General features: G+C 33.7%; 1 protein-coding gene across 3 annotated transcripts in view; it reads right to left on the reverse strand.

The window, feature by feature from the left end:
- Nucleotides 1–23,040: 23,040 nt before the first annotated feature.
- Nucleotides 23,041–24,480, reverse strand: part of NCAPG2 (non-SMC condensin II complex subunit G2) — a 78,888-nt gene continuing 77,448 nt past the window's right edge. For all 3 annotated transcript variants that reach the window (XR_004229741.1, XM_031939581.1, XM_023505016.2), the window contains one exon: nucleotides 23,041–23,266. Coding sequence is in view for 2 of the 3 variants with exons in the window: in XM_031939581.1 (XP_031795441.1) it covers nucleotides 23,215–23,266 (52 nt within the window). In the remaining variant the exon portion in view is untranslated. The remainder of the gene's footprint in view (nucleotides 23,267–24,480) is intronic.

Genomic DNA, 24,480 nt, shown 5'->3' on the forward strand with positions numbered 1-24,480 from the left:
AGGGTTTGACCAAAAAACATAGAATTAATCCAATTCCTCTGATTCCAAAATCAGCTCTTTTAACTTCATATCCTGCTAGTTGGCAAACACTACTATTAAAAATAACACTCAACACTGAAAACCAGATATCAAGGAAAATTTATTAAAGAAGAATTTCAAGGAATTGTCTTAATGTTTCTGGCCAGAAGTGGGCCCAAACCTCTTCAGGAAGAGGGAGCACTAAGTATAGAAATGGGGGAAACCTTTATACTTGCTCTATGATGCAGCTCCTCCCTTCAGAGAAAGGATTGGTTTGTTTTATCAGGGTTATAGTCATTCTGATACACCCACTACATTTACCCTTAATATGTATAAAAATGTCCCCCCCATCATATATCCCATGTTCAAAAATGGCAGAAAACTCTTCTACTGGGGTGTGTTGTTTAATATTCAATTAGCCTATTAGTAGTGATTTGGTTAAGTCTTGTCATTGACCCCAAGTTTGGGCCGGATTGGCTTTTATCTTAAGTTTGTGATTTTTCTCAAAAATCACAAAACTCTTTCTGATTGGTTGAATCCATCTGTGCCTTCCTAGCCCCTCCTCCCATTTCTTGTTTGCTTAAATTCTATTGATCATTTAATTGTTCTGTGAATCCTAATCTTCCTTAAACTCTCACATTCTGAAAACCTCTTGATTGGTGGTACCCACTATCCCAATCCCATACTACCTCAAAATTTGCAACACTGTGGAAAAGCAACTTTTCAGCATTTCTCACACTACTGGGACTTGATATCAGTTTAATTTGTATGTCTGATCATTTCTGAGGGCATCTATGGCTAGGAATAGAGGGAGTGATTGGAGAAACTATAGTTCCTTAACCCAATAAGGGAATTGGGTTTTATGATTCCAACGTCCTTTTCAGCTCAAAAATTCTATAATTCAATAAGAAAGCTCTAGATACCAGTATTCCTAAAATTCTCCCCAAATCTTCAGAGGAGGACACTTTAGTTAAAAAAAAAAACTACCCCAAAGTAATATGAAATAGCTTCCTGCCCAGAGAGAATTTATGGAAGAACTCAAAAAAGAATTTAAAAATTAAATGAGAGACATTGAGGAAAAAAAGTTAAAAAAAATTTTAAACATCCAAGAAAAACAAGAAGATTATGAAAAAAAAAGTTAACCAATTAGAAAAGAAGTTAGAATCTCAAAGAAGAAAATAATTTTTTGAAAATTAGAATTGGGCAAGGGAAAGCCAATGATGCTCTGAGAGACCAACAAATAACAAAACAGATTATAAAGAATGAGAAAACAGTACAGAATGTGAAACATCGTATTAAAAAAACAGCCCATCTGGAGATCAGATCAAGAAGAGAAAATAAAAGAATAATTGGACTGTCAGAAATTTGTGACCAAAAAGAGAACCTCAATTCAATAATGCAGAAAATAATCCTAGAAATTGTCTTGGAGTGATATAACATGAGGGGAAAGTAGAAAATAGAAAAAAAAAATCCACCTATCACCAATTCAAAGATTGTGGGAAATAGAAATATTATTGCCAAATTTCAAAACAACCAGATCAAAGAGAAAATTTTGCAAGAAACAAGAAAAAACAATTCAAATATGCTGGAGCTATAATTAGAATTGCATAAGATTTATCAGAAGCTACAATAAAAGCAGGTCTTGGAATCATATCTACAGACAGGCAAAAGAACTAAGCCTGAGGCCAAAAATATCATATCCAGCAAAATTATTTATAATTCTGAATGACAAAAAAATAGACATTCAATGAACTTGCAGATTTTCAGGACTTCCTATCAACCAAAGCCAAACTTAACAGAAAATTTAATTTATAAAAGATCAATTTTAAGAAACTCAACATGAACAAACTGTTTAAACATGGACAAATTGTTTATTTTTATATATGGAAAATGTATAAATTATGCTTAAGATTTACATCAACAATGCAAATTAAGACAATTCTGAGATACCACTACATACCTGTCAGATTGGCTAAGATGACAGGAAAAGATAATGACAAATGTTGGAGGGGAGGGGAGGAAACTGGGACACTGATACATTGTTGGTGGAGTTGTGAAAGGATCCAACCATTCTGGAGAGCAATTTGGAACTGTGCTCAAAAAGTTATCAAACTGTGCACACCCTTTTATCCAGCAGTGTTACTATTAGGCTTATAACCCAAAGAGATCTTAAAGGAGAAAAAGGGACTCACATGGGCAAAAAATGTTTGTGGCAGCCCTTTTTGTAGTGGCAAGAAACTGGAAAATGAACGGATGTCCATCAGTTGGAGAATGGTTGGGTAAATTGTGGTATATGAATGTTATGCAATATTATTGTTCTGTAAGAAATGATCAGCAGGATGAATTCAAGAGACTCACATGAACCGATGCTGAGTGAAATGAGCATAACCAAGAGATCATTGTACACAGCAACAAGAAGACTATATGAGGATTAACTCTGATGGACGTGGCTCTCTTCAACAATGAGAGCATCCAAATCAGTTTCAATTGATCAGTGAAGAATCGAACCAGCTACACCCAGAGAGAGGACTATGGGAAAGAGTGTGGATCACAACATAACATTTCCACTCTTTCTGTTGTTGTCCGCCTGTATTTTTGTTTTTCTTCCCAGGTCATTTCTGCCTTCTGTCTAGATCTGATTTTTCTTGTATAGCAAGACAACTGTATAAATATGTATACATATATTGTATTTAACACATATTTTAACATATTTAACATGTATTGGACTATCTGCCAGCTAGATGAGGGGGTGGGGGAAGGAGGGGAAAATTTGGAACAAAAGGCTTTTGCAAGGGTCAGAGTTGAAAAATTACCCACGCATATGTTTTGTCCATAAAAAGCTATAATTTAAAAAAAAAGATTTACATCAACAATAGAATAAAGAAACATTTTAAAAGTCAAGGTAAAAATTGTAATCATGTTATACAAATGAGAGGCAGAGGTAGAATAGAAACAGAGGCATTAGAGGGGGAGGAGGGCTCATAGTTCAGAAAATCTATTCACATCGGGAATAGGTTCAATAGGCAACACTACATCTATATCATTAAGGGTATAACACCCCCCAAAAAAAGGGATGGATGCGGGGAAGTAAAGGGTGAAGGAAGAAAACAAGGAAGGGATGTCTGGGTGGGGGGGAGGGAGATTAAATAATAGTAAACCAAATTATGGGTCAGAATTTAATGAAAGAGTGAGCAGGGATAGGAAAGACATGTGTATTTGGGGTATGAGTGTATGAGTATGTGTATATATGTATATATCTACATATGTACACATAAATATATATTTTCTTAACTGTAGTTTGGGAATAGAAGGGGATGAAAAGGAGATATGTGTGTGTTTATGTATGTGTATATATATATCCACATAGGTATATATAAATATATCCTTTTTAACTATAACTTGCTGGGTGGAGGGAATGAGAGGGGAAAAAAAGAGAACAAAAGCACAATCAACAAAAGCAGAGAACAAAAGAACAGTTTACAAGGAAGTAAAGAAAAGACAGGCACTCATGAATATAATTTATTCTACATATATATATATATTTTTCTTAAATTGTTATTTGTAATTATATACCTTGAATCCTCCCTAATGTTCTGCTGTGCACATGATAATGTTCTTTTTTGGTTTGTATTGTTTTTCTTTTTTTCTTATTCTGTTTCTTCAAATAAAATAAATTTGCAGGGGGTGGGTAAGTGAACTTAGTAAGGCAAGTAGGAATTGCTTTAATTTTGAGCCCACTCTGCCCAGGGACCAAAGTGGTATAGAGTATGCCCTAGTGTTTATTCTTTCTTCAAAATAAATATCCCTCTGTGAAACAAGCAAAGAAAAACCATACCTAGCTGGTGAAGTGGATAGAGTACTGAGTTTGGAGTTAGGAAGATTTGCCTGAGTTCAAATCTGGGCACAGACACTAGATTGCGATCCTGGGGAAACTAATTAATCCTATTTGCCTCAATTGCCTCATCTGTAAAATGAGCTGGAGAAATGGCAAACCACTTTGGTATCTCTGCCAAGAAACCCCAAATGGGGTCACAAAGAATCAGACGATATTGAATAATAACAAAATGCCTTTGTGAAAGCTAATTAACGTTAATTTGCTAAAAGGAACAAGAGTGTTAATTGCCGGAGGTTAACAGTGGGAAGAAACACACTGAAACAGAGGATCAATTAGAGAAATACACTTCCAACCCTAGAACCCTGAGGGGGACAGAGTGAGTGAAAGTGTCACAACAAGGCTAATAAATGGCACCATAGCTAAAGTTTGGCTGCTCTGGAAGGGGGCATGAGAGGACTGTCCTTGAGTATATTAATATGATATAGCACTTATATAACACTTTAAGATTTACAGGAATTTAACTTATTTTATTTGATCCACACAACAATGCTTTAAGGGAAGCATTGATTATTTCCCCCACTTTACAAAATTGGGATTCAGAAATACTCAGGAAATAAGGCTCAAACCTATACTTAAGGATTCCAAATCTGAAGTTTAATTCTGGGCACCTTTCACCTATCTCTCCTGGTTCTTCCTTATAAGGAAGTATGCCTAATCATTCTTAGTCCTAATAATTCTGAACATACTTAAACTTGCCATCATCTTCCCTCCCTTCTAAGTATTCTGCTCTAGCCTTAGCATCCTGGTTTCCTTCAACCAGTCACAATGTATGCAGTCCATATAAATTCTGAAGAAAAAGATCTTAATTCCCAATCCTAGAAATAAGTAAGGATCCTGGAGCAAGGCTACATATCCCTCCCAGGTCTCTAGGGATAGCCCCTGAAGGAGTCAGGATAATTTTCTAAAGTCATCAATTTATGCTCCCATCAGTGTGCTTCCCCTTCCTTCCCCAAGATTATCAGTTGAGTGTCATTTTAGTCAGCCAGCTTTAATTTGCTTTTTAAAATATGGCACAGCATTTCTAGTCATATGAAAAAAGTGCTCTAAGTACCTATTGATTTGATATACAAATTAAGACAGCTCTGAGATATCACTTTATTCCTCTCAGATTGGCTAAAATGATAGGAAAAGATAATGATAAATGTTGGAAGGGATGTGGGAAAACTGAGGCACTGATACATTGTTGGTGGACGTGTGAAATGATCCAACCATTCTGGAGAACAATATGGAGCTATGTCCAAAGGGCTATCAAACTGTGCACACCCTTTGATCCAGCAGTGTCTCTACTGGGCCTGTATCCCAAAAAGAATTTTTTAAAAAGAGAAAAGGGCTCACATAAGCAAAAATGTTTGTGGCAGCCCTTTTGGTAGCAGCAAGGAACTGGAAACTGAGTGGATGCCCAACAGTTGGAGAATGGCTGAATAAATTGTAGGATATGAATGTTATGGAATATTATTGTTCTGTAAGAAATAATCAGCGGGATGATTTCAAAGAGGCCTAGAGATACTTACAGGCACTGATGCTAAATGAAGTGAGTAGAACCAAGAGAACATCGTACACGGCAACTGTGATAGACTTGACCCTTTTCAAAATTGAGGTAACCCAAGCCATTTCCAATAGATTTGTGATGGAGAGAGTCATCTGCATCCAGAGAGAGGTTTTATAAGAGTAAAAGTTGAAAACTCTTTACATGTATTTTGAAAAATAAAAACCTATTATTATTATTTTTAAAAAGGTGGCACAAGAAAAATGGCAGGTATAAAACATCCCTCCAAAAGTTAGTGACATATTCTCCTACAAGTATATATAGAATCCGGGGGAAAGTAGACTCAAATTTAGAGAGCACATGTGGTAAAGCGTTAACTCAGAGCTTTCCTTTCACTCATGCTGTGCTCAAGAAGTTTCCCTTAGGCAAACTAGGATACATTTTCTTTGCTGGGATCTTTGTGGAACTAGGAATCTATAGGCAGTAAATACTGTTGTCTACTGATCTGAAAAGGCAGAAGCAGGACCCGAATAAGAAGTCTGACATCTTCTGGACTCCTAAAACCTCATATGGTCCTCTTCTGATCAAAGGAAAGAGATCTGGACTAAAGCTAATGCTGAGGTTGAGGCCTGAGTTTTTCTTCCCTGCCCCCAAGAAGTTAATCTTCAGGAATTTTACTGCAACTTGTTCTATCTAACATCCTTAAGAATTTGGTTCTAAACTAACTTGATAATTTATACATGACCTATATGGTATGACCAAGTTTCCTAAGAAGGATTTTCTAAGCGGATTCTTTTCCAAGATTTTTTTTCATGTATATTCTAAAGTCTAAGGTTGATTGAAACTAAACCCTATGACTGAGATTGATTGATGATTGTTTTCACCTGGCCAAGGTTCTAGGTCCTCTTATCATTTACTATAAGTGGGATGGCGAGATTTGATTAATAACTCAAGCACTAATATGATGCTTTTTATATCTGGGGAATAAGAAATTCCTTATATCCAATTGTACTAGTAAAATAGATTTTGCCTTGTTAAAAACCTTGAGGTTTTTAATAAATGTAACACTTGGATACAGTTGGTAGTCAATCATCTGCAGTCCAAATGTGTCCCAAATGTTTAACTCAAACCTCTCTAGACTACTTTAACTTAGAATAACTATCTCTGAAGCTATGTGAATTTCACAATCATGAGTCTCACAATAGAGAGATTTGTTGTGTTAATTTGGTAATATCATCATTTTTTCAATTTGAAAATCATAAATCACTTAAAAAAACCTTAATTAATTCTTTTCATAACCATTAATACATGGCTGGTCTATCAGTGAATAAATAGAATAGAACAGAGAACATTGGGATAGTTGACTAAAGGCCTAAGATGAACTTCTAATGTTCATCACTGACAGAGCTAACAGTCCCAAACATAACTTTTGAACTGAATATGATTATAATCTGGGATATGTAAAATCAAGGAATTGACCCCTTTGGGGCATGAAAATAAATAGACAAAGAACTTCTAATTAAATTTCATGTAGTCCTCTCTACTTGAAAATTTTTTCTCCCATTTTTATTATTGTCTGATTATTTATTATTGTTTGATTATAACCATCTTGTCAATGAAAAATCAGTAAGCAGGGATTTGTATACTATCAATAAGTATATGACTGTCCTAAGCACTGTGTTATACAAAAATGCAAAATATTATATATGTATGTATGTATATGTGCATATATATAGGTGTATATATGTGTGTATTTACATATATATGTGTGTGTGTGTGTGTGTGTGTATCCTTTCCAGGACTGTAAGTCCAGCTAGAGAGAGAGGAAAAATACATAAAGCAAGAACAAATGTCAGATCAAATAAACAGAATAGGCTTAAAATGACAAGTAGTTTACATTAGATTAGATTAGATAGAAAAACAGGAGTTACATGAAGGTTATTAAGCAGACAAGGAAAAAAATAAAAATGGAATTGAGGAATATTAGTCTAACAGTAATATGCAAAATGATTGATTGGGAAGTAAATTGGTCTCCAGGAGCTCATCTATGAAATTGTTGAAATAAACAAAATGATAAGTGAGGTTAGGCTAGTGACATTGAAAAAAAGGGTTACAGATAAAAGATATATAGAATGAAACACTGGTAGAACTTGGTGAATGATTACAAAAGATTAATTCAAACATGGTTTCAAATTTACAAAGTTGTATGAGCTAAGATTGATACATTTTTATATCAATTTCCAAAATTTTAGATTGCCAGATTGATAGTTTGGGAGCTCTTAGAAAAGAAAGTAACAATCTGGGGCAGCATGAAATTACTAAGAAAAAAATTTAAGTTTGAAACCATCAGATTGGCAAAAATTATTCTTAAAAAATAGAAAGTAAATGGTTGAAGTAAGACACTTGATAGGATCTGGTCCAAATGCACTGGGAAACAATTTAGAATTATGTGATAAATGTCACTCAATTATTCCTACCTTTTGAAGTAGTGAAGAAATTCCTGGTCATATACTATAGTCAATAGAAGAAAGAGAGGTCCCATATATCTTTAAAGTATTAATTTGTTATTGTTGATCAGTTGTTTCAGCCGTGTCGAACTCTTTGTGATTCCATTTGGAATTTTCTTGGCAAAGAGTCTAGAGTATTTTGTCATTTTCTTCTCTAGTCCATTTTATGGATGAGGAAACTGAAGCAAAAAGGGCAGAGACTTTTCCAGGGTCACACAACTAATAAATATCTTAGGTCAAATATAAACTCAGAAACATGAGTCTTCCCAGCTCCAGACTATTGCTCTTTCTATGGCTCTGTCCAGCTGCCCAAGAATATTAATAGCAGAATTTTTTATTTTACTACCACAAAAATATTAGTAAATAGCATTCTTTCTAGTAGTGGAAAAAAAAGGAGCAGGAGTGTGCAGATCCACTAAAAAAAATGGATGGATAGAGGGAGGTAGAGCCAAAATGGCAAAATAAGGCAGGAACTCATCTGAACACTCACAAATTCACCTCCACACAATTATAAAATAATACTTCAAATTGAATTATGGAGTAGCAGAAACAACAAAATGAAAGCTGTGAAACAATTTTCCACTTCAAGACAACTAAGAAAATTGGCAGGAAAAGGTCTGTCTTATTCAGATAAAAGGGGAGAACAGTCCAATGCAGGTGGTATAGAGGGAAGCCAGCAACAGGCCACACTCCAGCAAGTCAGATGCAAGGTTTCAAGCTTTGGTACATGCCAGTGGCCTGGCCCCACAGCCCTGGCACAGCAGGTCAGTACAAAAGCCTCCAGTAATGTAGGTCAAAAGTGAGGTCCCATACTTTTGGCCCTAGAAGTTTGGGACAGTGTCTTCTCCACTCCAGGAATAGAGCCCAATCTTAAAAAAACATGAATTAGTTGGGAAATGAGCAAAAAAAAGAACACAACTATAGAAAGCTACTATGGTGACAGGGAAGATCAAAACAAGTGGTGCAAGAGAATCATGAAAAAAAGGACAAAAAAATGGAAAAAGATGTACAAAAATTCATTGAAAAGAAAAACAACTTAAAAAGTAAATTTGGCTAAATGAAAAGAAAGTACAAAAAGCTCACTGAAGAAAAAAAATTCCTTAAAAATTAGAATTAGGTAAGTGGAAGCTAATGAATTCATAAGACATCAAGAAACAATAAAACAAAATTAAAAGAATTAAAAACTAGAATTAAATGTGAAATACCTCATTGGAAGAACAATTGATCTAAAAAACCCAGGAGAAACAATTTTTTTTTTTTTTTTTTTTGCTGAGACAATTGGGGTTAAGTGACTTGCCCAGGGTCGCACAGCTAGGAAGTGTTAAGTGTCTAAGGCCAGATTTGACAGAAGAGACAAATTTAGAAATATTTGGACTACCTGAAAGTATTATCAAAAAAATGTCCTAGACATCATATTTCTCTTTTCTTTCTTGTGTGTGTATGTGTGTGCGTGTATGTGTAGCAATCAAGTTTAAGTGACTTGCTCAGGGTCACACAACTATTAAGTGTCAAGTGTGTGAGGCTAGATTTGAATTCAGGTCTTTCTGACTTCAGGGCCAGTGCTTTATCCACTGTGCTATCTGCCCCAATGTCATATTTCAAGAAATTATCAAGGAAAATTGTCTTGATTTTCAATCCACTAATCACCTCCTAAGAGATTCTCTGAATGAAAATGATATTCCAGAAGGCAAAGGATCTAGGATTACAACTAAGACTTGCCTATCCAGCAAAACTGAGCATAATTCTTTAGAGGACAAAATGGATATTCAATGAATTTTCAAAGAATTCAAAGGATTTTCAAGCATTGCTTATGAAAAGACCAGAACTGAATAGAAAATTGATTTTCAAACACAAGACTTAAGAGAAGCATTAAAAGGAGCAGCTAAGTGGTACAATGGACAGAGCACCAGCCCTGAAGTCAAGAGGACCTGAGTTCAAATCTGGCCTCAGATACGTAATACATCCTAGCTGTGTGACCCTGGGCAAGTCACTTAACCCCACTCGCCTCAGCCAAAAAAAAAAAAAAAGCAGCATTAAAAGGCAAATCAGAAAGAGAAAAGAAGGCATTCAATAAGATTAAATTGTTTATATCCCTAAATGTGAAGCTGATAATGTAATTCTTTAAAACGTCATTATTAGGACATTAAAACACTATTAGGACATATAGACAGAGGGTATGGAAGTAAGTTGACTTTAATGGGATGATATAAAAGAAATTAAAGGGTGAGAAAGAAGATTGCACTAAGAGAAGAGAGAATAGAGAGGTAGTATGGCGTAAATTATAAAACATGAAGAGACATAAGAGACCTGCTACAACAAAGGGAAAGATGAGCTGGGTGGGCATGACTTGAATCTTACTTTCATTGGAATTGACTCAAAGATGGAATAATACTCCTTTGGGTATAGAAATCAGTTTTACCTTATTAGGAAATTTGAGGTAAGGGGAATAAAAGAAGGTGGGGAGAGACTGATAGAAGGGAAAGTAGATTGGGGGAAGCAATAGTCAGAAGCCAAATAAATAGTTTTGTGAGGAAACAAGTGAAAGGGGAGAGAGAGAGAGAGAGGGAGTTAAACAGGGGGAAAATAGGATAAAGAAAAAACACACATTAATCATATCTATGAATTGTGAATGAGATAAAATCACCCATAAAATAAGAGCAAAATGGATTAAAAACTAGAATCTTACAACATGTTATTTGCAAAAAAAAAAAAAAAAAAACACATTTGAAGCAGACATACAGAGAGTAAAGACAAGGGACTAAAGCAGAATCTATTATATTTCAGCTGAAAATTTTTAAAAAGACAGGGGTACCAATCGTGATCTTAGAGAAGGCAAAACCAAAAATAGATCTAATTAAAAGAGATGAAAAAGAAAACTACATTTTGCTAAAAGGTACCATTGACACTGAAGTAATATCAATACTAAATATATGCACCAAATGGTATAGTATCCACATTTAAAAAAAAAAAAGAAATTAATTGAATTACAGGAGGAAATAGAATACCATTCTAGTGAAAGAGTTCAAATTTCCCCTCTCAGAACTAGATAAATCTGACCAAGAAATAAACAAGAAAGAAGTTAAGGAGACACACAGAATTTAGCTATGATAGATCTCTGGAGAAACCTGAATAGGGATAAAAAGGAATATTTCTTTTTCTCAGTGGTACGTGACTCCTACACAAAAATTGACCCGGTATTTAGGTATAAAAAGCTCACAATCAAAGGTAAAAAGGCAGAAATATTAAATGCATTTTTAAGATATTAATGCAATAAACTTTAATAAAAGGCCATGGAAAGATAGATTAAAAATTAATTGGAAAATAAATAATCTAATCCTAAAGAATGAGTAGGTCAAACAATAAATCTAAATCATAGTAATAATCAGTACTTAGGGGAAATTTTATGTCTCTAAATGCTTATATTATTAAAATAGAGAAAGAACAAATTAGCAAAACAAACATACAATTAAAAGAAACTAGAAAAAGAACAAATGAAAAAACCCCAGTTAAACACCAAATTGGAAATCCAGAAAAATCAAAGGAAACATTAGTAAAACTGAAAATGATAAAATCATTAAACCAATAAATAAAAATAAGGACCAGTTTTTTTTGGGGGGGGAGATAATAAAATAGGTAAACCATCGGTTAATTTGATTTTTAAAAAAATAAGAAAATAAATTACCAACATCAAAAATGAAAAGGGCGAATTTACCACCAATGAAGAAGAAGTTACTTTATGGAACTAGAAAAATAATAATAGAATTTACTTGGAAGAACAAAAGGTCAAGAATATTAAGGAAATTAATGAAAAAAATGGGAAGGAAGGTGGTCTAGCTGTACCAGATCTTATACAGTATTATATAGTAGTAGTTGTAAAATAATCGGCTACTGACTAATAGTGGTGGATCAATAAAATAAATTAGATACACAAAACACAGTAGTAAATGACCATGGTAATCTAGTGTTTGATGAACCCAAAGATCTAATTTTTGGGGACAAAAAACTCACTATTTGACAAAAACTTTTTATGGGAAAACTAGAAAACAGTTTGGCAAAAACTAGATGTAAGCCATCATCTTACATGACTTAGACATAAAAGGTGATACCACAAATAAATTAGATCACTAGCCTGTCAGTTCCATGGAGAAGGAATTTATAAACAAGAGATAGAGAGTATTACAGGAGGTAAAATAGATAATTTTGATTATATTAAATTAAAGGGTTTTTCACACATAAAACCAATGCAAACAACATTAGAAGGAAAGCAGAAAGCTGAGAAAAAAATTTTTACATCCAGGGTCTCTGATAAAGGCTTCATTTCTCAGATAGAAAATTGAGAAAATTTATAAGTATGAGTCATTTCCCAACTAATAATATGCATAATTACATACTATTAAGTATCAGTCAGAATTTGAACCTAAGACTTATGATTTCAAATCCAGTTCCTTTTCCACTCCCCCACGTTGTTGACATACAGAAGTGATATTAGGGACAAAAGGGAGGAATTAAAAGGAAAGGACCTGAAGGTTTAGAAAGAAGAAGCAAAATGAGACCGTAAACAGTCTCTGAATGAATCGGGATATAGACCCCAGAAGTCTAGATTTATTTTGGCAATTTTATCTGCCAACTAGCCATAGAACCTTCAGCAGTTCAGAGGGGTCTCTTAAACCTCTATTTTTGCACCCATTTCCTTCCAGCAGAGAAAGCAAAATCTTCTTAGGATAGAAGTCAACCTGAATTTCAATGCCAAAATACCAGTTTCCTGCTATGTCCTCCACACAGGCTGACCCTCTTCCCAACTGAGAATTGTGGCAGCCAATAGATGCCACAACATCCCAGGCTTTTGCTAGTTAAGCAGCTGCTTAAGCTGGAGCTCCAGGTGGTCTACACTCATTAGCAATTGCTTCATCCACGAAAGCAGGTGGTGATGGGGGGAGAGGGAAGAGGAAAGGGGTATCATGCCAGGAGTGCTGGCATGGAAGTAGACCTCAATTTCATAGCAGACTTTTTTTTAACCTTAAAAGATTGACTTATACAGCAGTCCAGAGAATAAGTAGAAACCTGGCTTTTGCTTTTCATTATGAATCCTCTAAATCAGATACAATTCTCTCCCCAGGAAAGTGAATCAGTTCAAGCTGCCGGGATTCAGCCGTCATTTCTTCAACACTCAGCTTCATAACTAGCTTAGATCTTTCCTTTCTGTGTCACAGCTTAGCCCTCTTTTCATTTTCTTTTCTCAGTTTGTCCTTTTACCTATCACACCTGTGCCACAGTTCTTTTCAGTTCACAGTCTTGAGGACCAGTTCTCATTGCCTTTGCTTCTTATCTTTTAGTGTCCCCATTCCTTATTCTCAATTCATATCTGACTATATTTGTGTTCTTTAAGAACTTCTGAATGTGACTAAAATTCTCCTTTCAACTTAAAATTTTAGATAGTCCTAGTTTCTTTTTAGGATTAAGAGGGAATGAAGACATATTTCTCTGGATTACAAATCCTAAAATGACAGTCAGTTGTCAAATTCCTATTGAAAAAAATTATTAAATATTTACAATGTGCTAAGAATTGTGCTAAATACTGGAAAACCACAAAGAAAAAGAAATGGTCTCTGATCTTAAGGAGCACACATTCTACTCAGGGGAGAAAATATATGCAATAAGGACTTTTCCTGCAGAATAAATGGACCCAGAAATACAGAGGAGCTGCCCCAGGATCGATGACAAGACCCAAGAATCCTATGCAGGATTGTCAGGTTCAGTAGCAGGGGCTAAAAGACTGGAGGAGAAATCATCAAGGGAAATCGGAAGGTTTGGCGATCCCTTAACTTATTGGAAGATTATAGTTGCTGATTTCCAATTCATCCAAGTGTTATAAACATCCATGTTCACTCTATAAAAGAGGTCCTACAGGGTCTAGCTTACCATCACCCTAATATCTAAGGAATCTGTCTTTGTGACTCCTCCTTTTTCAGTATTACTAGTTCCCATAAACCACTCAGTTTGAAGTTACCATATATTTATCAACTATTTTATTTTTTCTTATAATTTTATATTGATTTTTATCTTTCTTCTAAGGAATGAATTGTCAGACTAAAATTGAATGGCTGACTCAGAAATGGCTCTTAAATTGGTGTATCTTCTAAAATGTAGTCAATTTCATTTTTATCATTTTATTTGATGTTTTGTATACTTCATTATTCTCTTTAGAAGGAATATTTATGATATATAGGTAGGTGTGCCTTCAAGCTTTTCTCCTTTCTTACTTCTTACTCTTGAACCACATATTTCATCATATTTTTACCATCTTCCTTATGCACTGAAGACAATATATATTAAAATATATGTTAATTTAGTCAGCAGGATGCTATCAAGTTCTTCATAGAATTTCTCTACCTCTTTATCCTCTATGGAAAATTTTGGCATGTGAGCTACAATTAGTTTTATAGTGGTATTTTTGCAAATCCTTATCATGAATATTACAATATAAGACCAAAAGTGTCCTATCAAACGACATCAATTTTTTCATTTCAATATATGCTTAATCCAAATTCTATCAACTTTTCTAAGGAAAACTTGTGAGCCATCTTTTCCTTTAGCTGAAACTTCATTTTGCCTTCTTTTCATTCATGGTGAGAAATTCAAGGTTGTGGTGACTCAGTTTCTTCATTAGTATGACTACTTTTTGATCACTGGACTTGGATCTTATATTTTGAATATTTATCAACTGTAACTAGGGACAGCAAACTAAAGACACGAGTTTCAACTAAAGGCCTCATAGTGTTTAAATTCAGAGAAGAAATCCTGATCATCTCCACCTCCTGGTACTCTGCCTGGCCCATGTCATATGGGTATGTCATAGCTCCCCACATCTATAGTGTTGCAGGATCACCCCCTATTCTTTTGCTTACGTTCTGGACTGCCACTTTCTCCCTTTTCTACCAGGACTACTTAGTTGCTGACTGATCACAGCATACTGTAAGGACTTTCCAAACAGATCCTGTCTTACTTCACATTATGGTCATAAAGAGTTGTTAGTTGGCCTAATATAATTAATCCTTGATACCTTCTGCTCCCTTTGTTGTACTCCGACTGACATCATGATTGAGAATGCACAAGACTGAGGACCACTTTGTCCTTTTTGTTTTGTTTTGTGGGCTGATAGAACTAAAGAATTCAAATTGCCAGCTTGCTTAAGGTAGATTAACCTTACATTGCCTAGTTAATCAAAAGAAAGTAAACTCAATCTTATCACCTAGATACAGAAGTATGCTGCAGCAAGCTCAAAGAGCTAATTTTTTAATGTGAGCATTTAGTCCTCAAAATCTATACAATTCAGAGCTTGATTTATTGCTTTTTTTTAACTATTTAGACTTAAGAAAGTGATGAAGAAAAATGTTAATAATGAAGATTAAACTTAAAAAGTATCTCAGGATACTTCTCCCCTTGCTCCCCCCCACAGAACTGGTTGTTATTAACTTTACCAGCACACCCTCCCTAGAATTTGATTGGACCTCTATTATTTTGGATTAAAGGCTTGGAAACATGACCACAATATATAGCATCCTTCCTATTGGGAAATATGTTCTGTTTCAAAAAGCAAGCTTAGAAAAGAAATTTGGAATTCTGCCCTTTTCAAAATTTTGGGACTTTCTTTTTTTATTGTTCACTCTCAAAAACTTTCAGAGATGAAGTAAATAGAAGCAATTTAAAGAAGCTTTAAGTAAAATGATCTAGGCACTGAAGGATAGGAAAGTAAAATATTTTTCTCTGTAAAGGCAACTTGCACACATAGGTCTCAAGTATAATCTTTGTTTACAAGTATTTGAAGAGTGAAAACAACAGAGAGAAACTAATTACATTAAGGGAAGAGGATATAATTGGAGTAACTTGATTAAAGGGCGGAAGATTGAAACTTTTTGTCAGCAGAAGATTCTCAGCAGGGAAATCTAGAAAATAGAGAAAGAAATAGTTTCCTTCAGGAAAAGAGAAAGCAAGCTTGAATTTTGTTTTTAAGGCTATGGTTCCAGCTATAAAATGTCTCTTGTCATGAAGAGGCCAATAAATAGATTTTGAGCATGTTGAGTTTTTCATTCAAGATTATTTAATGTTTATATAAAAGCATTGCTTTAATCTCAAAATTAATCCCCATGTGCCTATGCATAAGGGGAAGTTTTATAATAGGGTTGATTTGCCATGTATACAGGACATAAAAGACAAACTTAAGAAAGGCACTTTCTAACAAAGGCACATGCTGGTCATTAAAGCCCAGCTTATACAAATAAAGATATTCTTGGAGAGCTCTGGAATCATTCTTCCAACCCATAATTGTATCAGGACCATTTTTCCTTAGGTAAACTAGAGCAGCAGTGTCAAACTCAATTAGAAATGGGGAAGGGAGAAGACAATGGGTCCTGGAGAGTTCAAAATTAGCCTCAGCCATGACCCTTATTAGCTCTGTGATCTTGAGCAGTTAACCCAAATTGTCTCGCCAAAAAGAAGGAAAAAAAAAAAAGAAAAAAATGGGATCACTAAACTATACATAAAGATCCCTATGGGTCACATATTGACTGAAAAAAAAACACACATTAACATTATTTATATTCGATTTTTTAAATTTTGGTTTGATAAATATTTCCCAATTATATTTTGATATGGCTTGGGCCCACACTAGAGAGCATTGCAAGTCCATAATGCTAGTCTTCAGAGCACATGTGTGTTTGGGGTTGGGGTTTCTTAGTATTATTCAAAAGTCCTATCTGGTATGCTTCCTCCAATCTTAACAACTATTAATATCTAATAATGACGCTATTATTTCTAAAACTATCCTGTTTGTGTTTCCTTTTGAATGGAAAGCACTTTGCAACTGCTTCCTATTCTCCATTGACAGGCTAAATGGTTTATACCTCACCACAGTAATGGAACAAAAGACATTATAAAAGCCTAAGATTATATCAGCTAAAATTTTAGACTTTAGATATCTTTTTAGATAACAAAATTAAATTACAAGGCCAATTATTTTCTAGGCCTTGTTGCCACAAATAAGGTATTACTGAACTGTATGATAAACTTATTTTCTAAACTTATTATCTAACTTTAAATATTAGGTATAAAATTCCAAACATAGTAAAGGCCACAGTAATGGAACAAAAGACATTATAAAAGCCTAAGATTATATCAGCTAAAATTTTAGACTTTAGATATCTTTTTAGATAACAAAATTAAATTACAAGGCCAATTATTTTCTAGGCCTTGTTGCCACAAATAAGGGTATTACTGAACTGTATGATAAACTTATTTTCTAAACTTATTATCTAACTTTAAATATTAGGTATAAAATTCCAAACATAGTAAAGGAAGAAAATAAATTAGTAAAAATCTTACAAGAGCTCTATTTGTATGTATATGTGGTATGTATGCAAATGTGATAACATGTTTTCTCATTTGTTTATTTTCTTTTTTAGTTAGCCAGAGATGTTGCAATGCCTGGGTCATACATGTAGTTAAGTGTCTGAGGCTAGATTTACAACCATTATATTACTGAAATTTTGCTTTCTGTGGAATTCAGAACTCTATAGCTAATAAAAATTCTGCAATTTCTAAACCATCCCTATTTTCAGAAAACCAAAAGTGGGACCTAGACCAATTTACTTTCATAAACTAAACAGTTCAGTTTTTCTAAAAAGAATTTAGATATTATACTATTTGGTGTATGTTTATTATTGTTATTAGTTCATAGTATGGACCATAGTATGGTCAGTAAAATGTCATTTCCCTGGCTATCTCTTTTAATTAGATCTATTTTTATTGTTGCTTTGTCTGACATTATGATACTTTGCCTTTTTTACTTTAGCTGAAGTATAACAAATTTTGCTCTATCTCCTTAACTGTTTATCTTTCTGTTTATGCTCTACTCAGCTCTGGTCTTTTTATCAGGAATATTGGAAAGTCCTCTATTGCATTCATAATCTATTTCCACATAACCCTCATCTCCTCCCCACCAAATAGTTTTGCTGGTAAGTTGTTAAATTTTGTGAGAGCCTAAGATTCCTCACTACATAAATTCTTTTTTGTTTCTTATATATTTTTCTTTGATGAAAGAATTATGAATTGGAGCTATAACATTCCCAGGAGCTTTCATTTGGGGATTTCTTTTAGGAGTTGATCAAATGATTCTTTACATATGTTTAAATATCTCTGGCTCCAAAAGATACGGACAGTTTATTATAATGTCTTGAAATAGTATATCTGGTACCTTTTCCCCTTTTTTTTCTTTTGTCATCATTGTCAAGTTAAATGATTCTTAAATGTTCTGATTTTTTTTTTCCAAGTCAGTTGTTTTTGCTATGAGATACTTCCCACTTTCTTCTCTGTCTTTCAGTCTTTTGGCTTGTTTTTAATTTGTTTTACGAAGTCATTAGCTTCTTCATTAGGTACAATTTTTCAGCTTTTGTTCCAAGTTATTAATGTTTCTTTCAGATATTCAGAAGTTATTACTTGTGCCATTTTTTCTATTTTAATTTTTCTTAAATTTAGCTATTAACTTTTATCTCTTACAGGAATTCTGGTTGGATTTGAGTTCAAGCTGTATTTTTCTTTAAGGTTTCGCTTATAAATGTTTTCAAGTCATTCTCTTCACTTGGATTTGTGCCTTGAACTTCCCTGTCACCATAACAATTCTTTGTGATAGGTTTTTTTTTTTTTCTCATCCAGCCTAGATTTTAACTTTGGACTTTGTTAGTACTAGCTCAGTGAACTTCTGTCCTCACATTCTTGTTTTTACAGCTTAAATTGAGGACTGACTTTTTAGTTTTCACAAAATGGCATAACTCAGGGTAAAATCTGCTTACTGCCCTCCTGGTCTGAGCCTTACAAGTTCCTCATTCTGTTTTGGGTCTGTTTCTGATGTACTGTATTAGTAATCTTGCTGCTGGGCTGAGGCACTACTAGGTCACTGGTAGGTTCTGCAAGTTCAGTGACTGATCTGGAACTGCAAGCACCTCTTTGGTTTGAGATTCCAGCACTCGTTTTTCCCTTGTTTGGGTAAAAAGTAAGAACTGAGTCTTCATTCTGCTTCTAGAATTAGAATCACAAACCTGCTGTATATCGTTTCTGAACCTGTTCCTTGTTCAGTAGTTAGGGTCTGCTAGTGACTGCTTGCTGCCACTCCCATATGCAGATACTCCTCTCAGTCCAACCTGGACTCAGTATTGGATGACAAGTCTTTTAGATGGCACTTTTTCCTGAACCATGCTAGTTCAGAAATACCCATGCTTTCTGCTCTGGTGCCTAGTTTCAGCACTCAGTCTGTGAGCACTAGAATGCTCCTCATATTGTATATTCCTGCACAAACCCTGTTCCCAAAGTCTGCAGAACTCTCTCTCCCAGCAGCTAGAAAAAAATGACTCACTGTAACATTTTTATTTTTCTATAAAATTCAGTCTGGTCCATTTTCTAGATATTTGTGGAGTTCTGGCACGAAAGCTAGATTGTGTTCCTTTTGGCTGTTCTTCCACCCTGACTCTTTTTCCTGCTCCCTATCACTGTTGTGGATACTACCAACCCTATACCAGGCATACAACCTAGATGTTATCCTTCATTCCCAACTATATCGCACCTCTCCTTTATACCTGGCTCGCTCTGGGAGGCCCTATAATGCTAAAACAGTTTTCAAGTATGGTTCCGGTAGGACCAGACTTAGGGTAGCTAGGTGGCTCAGTGGATAGAGCACTGGCTCACCTAGAACCTGAATTCAAATACGCCCTCAGACATTTATTTGTGTGATCTTGACTTTTTTTTTTAAGATAAAACTTTTTATTTTCAAAACATATGCATGGGTAATTTTTTAACACTGACCCTTGAAAAACCTTGTGTTCCAATTCCCCCCCCTTCCTCCCACTCTCCTCCTCTAGATGGCAAGTAATCCAATATATGTTATACATGTTAAAAATGTTAAATCCAATATATGCATATTTATACAATTATCTTGCTGCACAAGAAAAACCAGGTCAAAAAGGAAAAAATGAGAAAGAAAACAAAATGCAAGCAAACAACAAAAGGAGTGAAAATGCTATCTAGTGATCTGCACTGAGTCCTCACAGTCCTCTCTCTGGGTGCAGATGGCTCTCTTCATAACAAGATCATTGGAACTGGCCTGAATCATCTCATTGTTGAAAAGAGCCACGTCCATCAGAATTGATCATCGTATAGTCTTCTTGTTGCTGTGCGTAATGATCTCCTGGTTCTGCTTGTTTCACTCAGCATTAGTTCATGTAAGTCTCTCCAAGCCTCTCTGTATTCTTCCTGCTGGTCGTTTCTTACAGAACAATAACATTCCATAACATTCATATATCACAATTTACCCAGCCATTCTCCAACTGATGGGCATCCACTCAGTTTCCAGTCTCTTGCCACTACAAAGAGAGCTGCCACAAACATTTTTGCACAGGTGGGTCTCTTTCCCTCCTTTATGATCTCTTTGAGATACAAGCCCAACAGAATCACTACTAGGTCAAAGGGTATGCAGAGTTTGATAACTTAGGTCCTCTGATTCCCAAATCAGTCATCTTTACATTGTCTCATTACAGTCAGCTGTTTTTCTTTTTTTTCTTACTGTTTTTTTTTTCAAATAAAATAAATTGAAAAAGAAAAAAAGGCAAAACAATTCAAGTAATATATTTCAAATTTTAAAGGAAGACCTATTTATACTTCCATGTAGTTATATGGTTAAATGACTAATTTGCTATGCAAATAGAATCTCATTTGAGGATTTAAAAAAATCTCAATTATTTGTATAAGAGAAGGTTCTGAGGAAAGTGGAAATCTAGTTAATGTAAAAATAAACAATATAAAAAAAACAATTAATAAAAATCTGTTTAAAAAAGAATGTCAGAATAGGTATTAAACTTAAAACTGTGGATTGATGCTGTTAAAAGAAAGCTGCTCTACATTTTCAATTCCCACATAGCTAAAATTTAGATAAATGCTATTTGTATCTTATTGCCAATTATCTTATTGTTTTCAATAGGAGAGGCTTGATAGGAAAACTTTCAGAAAGTTTGATTTTCAAAAACTATTTACCCAACGTCAAAATGACATTTAAAATAGTCAAGAAATAAATATTACTACAGAAGCAAAAATAGCATTGAAAAAATACAATAAAAGCGAAAGCATAGGCTACAACAAACTTGAAGCCCCACTTGAAGAAATAAATTTAACAGACAATAATGAAACTAATAAAACAAGTTTAGTGAAAAGAAATGAGCTCAATGATGTTAGAAAAACATGGATAGAGTCACATAAAATAATGCAGCACAAAATGAACAAAATTAAGAGAATATTGTATATATTAACAGCAACATTGTTTTAGTAATAATTTTGTGTAACTCAAGTCATTTTGGCTATTATAAATACTCAAATTAACTAAAGAACCTAGGAAGATGCTAGGAAAAGAACTGATAAATAGTACATATAAAATGGTTTTATATATATACGCATATTTGTGTCAGATGGTAGCCATCTTGGGGAACAAAGTGAAGAAAAGAAAAAAGTTACATGATAAAGGAATAGCAAGTTGTACATAATAGATTTACAATTTAATGTGCCCTTTGTTTTCTTATTCTATTATGTCATGGAAATGCTTGTTTTAGTTCTTAAGTGCAGACTAAAATTAAGAAAAAGAAAAAAAAGAAAAAAGTCTATATAGCCAGGCTATTTTCTTGTTCTATTGTTCAAAGTAGTACATCCTATTCTACCCTGGTGAAGTTCTTCACTTTAAAGATTCCTCTGAACAAGGGTTCAAAATTCCACATATTTCAAGATAAGCATCTGTATTTAATAGGAAGAATGAAATATAAGGAAATCAAACAGCAGAAAAATAAGTTCCCAAGCTATTAAATATTAGAATTCAAGACAATGTTGAATTGCCAAGACAGAAGAGTTAATTATAAGGCAACATTTTACTTATGCATCCAAGATATTAACCTTCTATGTAATCTTGAGGTATTTTTAAGTGCCTAAGAGAAAAAATGAATTTAGACTATAGTCAAGAAAGGACTATGACAGTTATATTTTTTGCATCTGATTTAGTGGTTTCTTTCATTTTTCCTAAATTTTATAGTCATTCTACTTATTTCATCCAATCAACAACATTTCACCTATACTAAATGATCTTTCCAAAGGGGAATTAGTAGTATATTTCTATATATATGAAAATATTGGTCAATTCATGTCTGCAAACAAACATAGCAACAATGGGCACTAGAGCCTTCAAGAGATATGAAAATAATTAGCACTGGGATAAGGGCTAAGGGTACAATGGATGCCATATTAATAATGCAAAAATTTGATGTGGTATAGTTTTTTTATTTTAAATTTATGAAAACAAGCAGTTCCCTAACATAGGATTAAGAGGTGATTACACATGAAGCTGCAAATTTATTATGTATAACTTGCTACTTCTTTTAAATTTATAAATGTTATCATGTAACTTTTTTCTTCCCTCTATCCCACCCTCTCCTGCAAGATAAGATGGCTACCATTCTACATATACTTCTACTTATCAGTTCTTTCCCTAGGTACAGATAGCATCCTTCTTTGTAGGTCTTCTGTAATTAATTTTTGTTTTTATATTAGCCAAAATGAGTGAGTTATGCAAATTATTCTTAAACAATATTGCTATTAAGTAATTCAATGTTTTCTTGATTCGGGTCATTGCACTCTACATTATTCATGCAAATCTATCCATGTTTTTTCTAAAATCAATAAGTACATCATTCCATCATGATCATATACAATTTGTTCAGTTGTTCAATTGACCAGCTTCCTTTCAATTTCCAGTTGCAACCACAAAAAGAAGTTTAAGTTCTATCAACACATTTCCTTAGACTAGAAATTATTAGATTTTTGAAAAATAACTTTCAAGGAGAGAAACATTAAACATAATTCATTTTCTCTTTATGTTTTTGTTTATCTTTTGTGTTTGTGTTTTCTGTAATTAGTTTTCTAAGGCAAGTAAGTATATTATATTTCCTTTTCTATACCACTGACATTTAAAAATGTTTCTTTTAACTATATCATACAGGTTTATATACATATATATATATATATATAATTATATATAGGGAGATACAGAAATTATACAAATTTACTAAAGATACTTTAATATCAATTGCAAGATAAAACATCAATTTTCTGCCTCCCCACATGGTACAGATTCTTGAAAATGTAAATACAATATATACATTATATGTTTAAAATATTTTCTAAAATCAATGCTTTTTCTTCCTTTTTACACAGGACAGATGATTCCTCGTTTATACCTTCAAAAGTTCATCCAAAGTTCTAACAGAAGATTCATAAAGAGATCTGAAACAAAGAAAAAAAAAACTTAGTTGTAGAAAAATAAGTGATCACTAAAATGATTAAATGTAAAAATAGGAACTAAGGGAATTCATTACAGCACTTTTAAAACATTTGTATTAACATCTTTTGTTTTTACATTATCTTCATTTTTTAATACATCTTTCACTCCTTTCCTACCCAGAGAGCTCTTCCAAGAAAGAAAGAAGGGGAGAAAAGACCAGTTCAGCAAAACCAATGAACACAACAATTTTATCTGGTAATTAACCATTACACTCATAGTACTTCATTTCTGCAGGAATGGAAAAGAGATAAATTTTCCAACTCTTCTCTGGGACCAAATTTGATCATTATAATTACAAAGCATTCAATTTTGTTTCCTTTTTACTTTCTTTGATTTACATTATTATAATCATTGTTTCCCCTAGTCCCTTACTTTTTACTTTGCTGTATATGTCTTCTTTCTTTCTCTGAATTCTTTATATTCATCATTTCTTATCATATAGTAATATTCTATATATAATCACAATACGTTTAGTTAATTCCCAATTAAATTATTTTCTTTGTTTCCAGTTCTTTGTTATTGCAAACAGTTCTACTTCAAGTATTTTAGTCTACACGAGAGATTTTTGTCTTTAACTTCCCTATGACGTATGCCCGGCAAAGAGATCTCTAGTCCAAAGGTTATAAGCATTTAGTTATAAGCACTTATCACATAATTTTTCAAATTGTTTTTTTCAGGAGGATCTAATTAATTTGTACTATCAACAGTCTTAACATGTGACTTTTTGAAGCATCTTTGATATTGACTATTCCCCTATTTTGTCATCTTTATCAATTTGTTAAGTGTGAGATTTGTATTTCTCTTCCAAAAGTGATTTATAGCTCTCATAGGTTGATAAGTTTGCTTTTCTTTTGAAAATTGTTTTTAATGTAGAAATGCAAATTAAGACAACTCTAAGATACCACTACACACCTGTCAGATTGGCTAAGATGACAGGAAAAAATAATGATGATTGTTGGAGGGGATGTGGGAAAACTGGGACATTGATTCATTGTTGGTGGAGTTGTGAACGAATCCAACCATTTTGGAGAGTAGTTTGGAACTATGCTCAAAAAGTTATCAAACTGTGCATACCCTTTGATCCAGCAGTGTTACTACTGGGATTATATCCCAAAGAGATTATAAAGAAGGGAAAGGGACCTGTATGTGCACGAAT

The sequence above is a fragment of the Sarcophilus harrisii genome, chromosome 5 (genome assembly GCF_902635505.1).
Source record: "Sarcophilus harrisii chromosome 5, mSarHar1.11, whole genome shotgun sequence".
Classification (NCBI taxonomy): domain Eukaryota; kingdom Metazoa; phylum Chordata; class Mammalia; order Dasyuromorphia; family Dasyuridae; genus Sarcophilus; species Sarcophilus harrisii.